The 6,000-nt window shown below is 41.3% G+C and overlaps 1 protein-coding gene across 1 annotated transcript in view; it reads left to right on the top strand.

Moving 5' to 3' along the window:
• The window catches only part of GLS (glutaminase), a gene marked incomplete in the record, with an annotated part of 77,615 nt that extends 73,615 nt beyond the window's left edge, over window positions 1–4,000 (top strand). The window contains 2 exon segments of the mRNA XM_006147816.3: window positions 2,614–2,787; window positions 2,888–4,000. Of these exon segments, the coding sequence (XP_006147878.2) occupies window positions 2,614–2,770 (157 nt within the window).
• Window positions 4,001–6,000: the final 2,000 nt, after the last annotated feature.

Here is a 6,000-nt window from a genome sequence, read left to right as displayed (position 1 = left end):
CATTCCTGAGCCTGCTGTGGTGTCTCTTTTACTGTGCTTTATGTATGTAAGGCAACAAACGTATCCTTGTTTCTGTTAGATAGATCCTCCTGTCTCCCATATCCCGTTTCTTACCTAAGAACGATATCTTAGAAACGTTCAGGTTAGTTTGACTATCAATGAGTACACGATACGAAGGAAACAACTCTGGAAAGAGAAAACAGCAATTCTGTCCTGTGTAATTAAAAATGGGACTTCAGCTACATAGGTTAAGATAAACATTTGCAGAAACATATAAGAACATGTAAAAAACGGTGGTGTTAAAGAACTGTCAAATGACTATAATGGAGTTTGCTGAAATTTCTAGATTTGGGTGGAATCAGTTTTAGAAGGCTTCATGGGAGCTGAATTTTACCTAGTGCTTTGGGGAGATGAGGTTGAAGCTATGGAATGAAGGGCATTCTATCTATAGTGGGAGAAACCTGCCTCGTTTGTGTCCTGTCCTCTCCCTCCTGGCCCACGTGGCCGACTGCTGCTTATCCTGCAGTAAATGCCATCTGGAGCAGCAGGCAGGGGTCAGAATGCAGCTCAGTATATGCGTGTAAGTGTACACCGTGTACTTTACTGACACGCCTGGACATCATGGGCTGGAGTGGCATGAAGCCCTGAGTAATGAGAATCGAGGTTTAAAAATGGAAGGGAAAGCATACTTGATGGAGAGGATCAATATGTATGATGAGTTTGTATTAATATTTAAAGACTGGGAGAACTGTATGGTATTTGGAACAAGATGACTACTCTTTAGCTACTAGATCTATCATAATTTTTTTTAAATTAGGGTTTGGGTTTTAATGGTTCAGCTTATAAGATACGAACAAGTTACAGTGTCATTGTCTGACAGCAATTCCGTAACACTTTGGTTGTCTGACAGCATTATGACAACCTCATGTTAGGGTGACGACCCATCTTTTTATCTTCAAATGTCAATACCTGTCCCAACTCTTTCAAGGGCAAGAAACTAGTGTTTTCCCTCCATGTTTATAATCCTAGCGAAAACACTGTGAAACAGGGACCAGCAGTTAGTGTAATGGCTGTGTCGCTGGACTCCCACATAGTTGACCACGGTTCAAGTCCCAGACTCGGTGGCTTAAAACTCACGCCGGGCGCATGTGCATGTGTGCCCAAGATCCCAAGAGGAGAATGGAAGAGAAGGGATTGCGGCGTGGCCATCCCCTCTGGGGGGTGATTTCTCGCTTTCTATCTCTGTCTCTCTCTGTCTGGCAAGTGCACGCACCCTATAGCAAAAACCTCTCAAAAACAAAACAAACACTATGTAACACATGCTGGAAGTGTTTGTTGTAGTTTATATATTTAAGTAGTGAATTTTTTTCCTTCTTAATTGGCCTCTAGGAATGTGGAACTAGAAGTGCCCACCTGATAGGTAGAAGTCAGCTAAACACCTAGCTTGGTAGCCAGCTATCACAGAATGGAAGCCTCAGCTCTTCTTCTCTAATTCATAGACTCAGGTTATAAAATCGGCTTGAGCAAAATCAGTGTATTCTTGGGGCCAGCAGGTGGCATAGTGGTGACGAAGGTCCCACATGGCCGACCGCAGTTCCAGTCTCAGACCTGGCGGCTTGAAAATCATCCCTCCTGGATTGTGTTTTCTCACGTTCCCGCTTTCTGTCTCTCTCTTTCCCCCTCCCCCCTCTCCACTGAGCACACAGGCCCTCTGGCAAAAACCATAAAAGAAAAAAAAAAAAGTGTATTCTTTAAAGTTGGTATTTTTCATTATTTCATCAAAGAGTTTGAGTGGAGTGAGCAAGCCAGCAGGTGTGGAGGACTTTACAACCGAAGCAGGGAGTGGGAAGGCAGTTCTGTGTGTGAGGTCATAAGGAGCTAATGATCGTACATGTCGTTTTCTGGGGCTGTGAGTTTATAGTGCCATCTCCTCTTGCAAAAAGCAAGGCTGATTAACCACCGCTGGCAACTCTTTATTTCTTCTCCTCGAATCGTCAGCCCCACAAGCTCATTTGTGGTTTTCTGGTCATGTGGTGATCTGACTAAGCCCTAGGTTCTTATCCTTACCAGAAATGATGAAAATTTTAATTCTTCTGGGGCCAGTCTCTCTCCTGGCGTGTCTGAGCCCAAATGAGGTCACAGTTATTCCTAACTTGGTGGATTGTGATTTGGAATTGACAGGAATATGACTTTTCTGTTAAAGAGTTGGGTGATATATGATATATATCTGATATTTTCTTTGAATATTTTATTTAAAAAGATACATTAGTCTCTTCAGGCAATTAAAATTTGGAAACCAAGACAATAGAGAAGTATTTATTCTATCTGTCCATACCAGGGCTTCTCTTATGAAGATCACTCTGTAAGCACTGGGATGTATACACGAGATCCTTCCATAGATCTTTTTCTCCTCCTTTCCATATTCCAACTTGTCTCTGAAACTACTTTTTGAATTTTTTTTGACATTTCTGCTTTTATGTTTTACTTGTACTATTGCTCAAGTGGCTACACACGAGTGGTCATTTAACCTGCATTTAAAGTAGAGGTATGCTGAGTCATCATCTTTGTACAGAGATTCCCTAATGTCCCCTGCTTGCTGTGCTACTTGTTCAGGTGGAATAACACTCCCATGGATGAAGCCCTGCACTTCGGCCACCATGATGTATTTAAAATCCTCCAGGAATACCAAGTCCAGTACACACCCCAAGGAGATTCCGATAACGGAAAGGAAAATCAAACCGTCCATAAGAATCTTGATGGATTGTTATAACGGTCTTACATCCCAAGGTTTAAATCACTTACCTATTTAATTGTGAAATATGATTACAAAGAACGTCTGTATTTCTATCTGGTAGTGATGTACATTTTACACCATTTGTCATTTCAGTGTTACTGGAGTTTTCTTCATTGTGCACACAGGACAAATCTGATCTCTTTGGGGAAAAGTAGAAATCAAACACCCTCCCTCCATAATGTGAGCAATATTTACCTCGTGCATTGTATCATTTGATGTAAAAGAAACAGTTACCAATGCTAGCTTAACTGTGTGGTCTTCATGATATATTTGTGTATTTTGTGAATTTTCACTTCCTGGTGGTGATCTGCTGGTATGCATTTATAAATTAAGCCCTGTTGTATAGTCTGTCCAAATGGGTCAAGGCTGCCTTTAGAAGCAAATAGTGTGATTTTGCAAGACTTCAAATATAGGTTTAGTTTGAGTGTTTGAACAACTACATGCACTTCCGGTTGTATATTTAAGATGTCTCCTATCACCTTAGCTTCATGAGGTGACTCTTTAAATACTATATAGTTAACAACTGTTAGGATAGACCAATTCTGATTAGACTTTATCAGGGAATCCGTTTAAAATATGTTTGGTGACCAAAACACATGTGTGAATGTAGTCATGATACTTTTGGGAAAATATCCTTTTTCCCTATGCCCTTAGTCCAGCCTCTCTTCTCTGCCATTTAGTTACCTGCCTCTTTCCTTAGCTGGGAAAGTGAGTGCTGGCACACTATGCAGTTTTCATGTTTCCCATAGTACGTCAGAAAATGCCTCCTATGTCTGGCATCAGAGCTTCACTTTGCTATTTGCCTACAGAAGATGAACCAGAGAGAAAATTACTAAGTACAAATCAAACTCATTGGTTGGAAAAAAACGAAGGGATGTACTCGGATAAAGACAAATTCAGAAACGCCCTAAGCCACCAAAGCTCTTCTGACAGTATGGGGACTGCTACAGGTATCATTTGTTTTTAAAGTCTGCATCAAGATACCTGTCTTCTCTGGGGACCACTGGATCGCTCTAGATGCTGATTCTCTATTGTATAGTTTTTGGTGGGCTCCATAGTTTAAGAAGAAGAAACGTTACTCTTTCTTTAAAATTGAGACCCATCATTTCTTTGTCTTGGGGAGATCATTCATGATTAACTTAGATGGTAGGTAAAAGGGGCTTGAAATTTTAATTTTTTTTTTTTTTTTTAGAAATTACGCATACATCTTTTACCTTACCTCAAATGGATAAAGAGGTGTGTTAGTGAGGATGTCTGATAAGCACACACGCGCACACATGCACACAAATCAACTTCTTTGAACCTGTATTTAGTGAAATGAGAATTCCCAGCTACATGAACACTAGTTGATTTCCTTTATCATATAGCAATTTCCTTTTTTTTTTTTTTTTTCTATCAGCATACGCTGCTGCTTCCAAGCTTTATTATGCCTGATGGCACCTTAGTCAGGCCAACGGCCCCCAGGTGCTTTGACTTTTGCTTCTATTTTATGTCGGTGGCTTTGGCCACTGTCTTCCCATTACTCTGCACCTCCTTGGGTGAAACCGTGGCCAGTGTTCCTTAGCTGCACCAGGCACCAAGCGGTTTCCAAGTGGCAGCTTCTGCGGGGAGGATGGTGGATGTTCCTGCCCCGCTGACCAATCAAGCCACACAGACAGTATTTGTAAGATGCTGCACGGAAGCAGTATTCTCCCAAAGATTACTACAGGGCAGATACATTTTCACAGCGATCAATGAGATCACTTTGCTCAAACAGCAGCTTGCTCGGTGTGATTAAAAAGAAACATTCAGATGGTTCAATCGTGTGGCTTGAAGATTACCAATGATTCTGAGGGTTTGGTTTGGTTTGGTTTGGATCTAATAAGAGGTTTTAACTATTTGGGAACAAAGGACAGTTTCATCTTTTCTCAGATCAAAACTATTTTGTGAAAATCTTTGTGGTTGAGTGTGCCCTTATTTACCCTGTTATTTATGTCCGTGCACCCACGTTGTTTAGGACTGCGCCGGGTCTTGTTCTGGCTGTTTGCTGTTGGCTGGTAATGAGGACATTTGGTTTAAATGCTCGTTGACTGCACTGTCAACTGCTGCCTTCAGTAAACTCCAAAGATTATTTTTTTTTTTGGCTTTAAGTAAATATGTGCTATTTCTGAATCATGAGAACTCTCTATGGTCATGTTAACTTAAGGCTTTGTATATATAGTGTTGTTTTTGCTGGTCTCAGTTCTGATGGCCTCGTTTCTGGAATACGCTCTACCCCACTGCTGCCCCACACTGCCCTTCAGCTGCAGAGCTGGATTCACTATTGACCATTTGATGCTGTTGTCTGTCTGGCAGGGACTGAATGACCTGATGCTGGATTTAGCTTCTTCCTGGGGAGTTACACAGCTATGAATGTATTTGCTTCCGAAACCTCCCAAAGTGAATCTAATCTTAAAACTCTAAGTTGTAAGAATTCTGAAATTGGGAAACATTTTAAATGAATCAGGTAGTGTTGCTTTTTACAGCATAATAAATGTATCAAAACAAAAAACTGTGTGAAAAATGAGTTTTCTTAAAACAAGTAAGGTTTTCTTTTTGTCACTGGGTTGGAACTCCACTGAGCACAGGGACCATGTCCTGCTGGTCAAAATCCATTTCCAGAGCTCACTGTGAGCCCGGTTCTATGGAGAATGTCAGGTAGGGTTACTCTGGTGACGAAGGGGAGAATCCTTTAAGGGGTTCATCCTTGAAGATGAGGACAAAAGAGGCATGTTTCTTGTCATCTGGACGTTAACACTATCCTTTTAATGTTAGGAAATGCTCAGTAAATATTTGTTGAACTCAGTAAGTGTTGAATTGAACCATTAAACACAGCCTTGAATGGAGAGGTTATTTTCACAAAACCTTGGAATCTATTTGGAGAGTTAAACCCAGTGCTGCCACATTGGGACCTGAGTGGACCAGCTGGCAGACCTCAGCTCCCACCTGTCATTATATGTGGAAATAGCATTCACTTCCGGTGCTTGAAACTTCAGATCTTCAGAGCGCTCTTTCCATTCAGGTCTAGGGCTAGTGTACAGTTTCCTGACCATAGAGAAGGTAGATGAAACACCACGGCTCTGACATTTCCACCTATCAACGTATTTCAGTGTAAGTTGCTTTGCCCTCTACAGATGTCACAGTGTTATGCTCTCTGCTCTGATATTTTAGACATCGAAAATACTCGA

The sequence above is a fragment of the Tupaia chinensis genome, unplaced genomic scaffold (assembly GCF_000334495.1).
Source record: "Tupaia chinensis unplaced genomic scaffold, TupChi_1.0 Scaffold000225_1, whole genome shotgun sequence".
NCBI classification, from domain to species: Eukaryota; Metazoa; Chordata; class Mammalia; order Scandentia; family Tupaiidae; genus Tupaia; species Tupaia belangeri.
Note: the sequence above shows the minus strand (reverse complement) of the source record. Positions and strands in the feature narration are given on the sequence as shown.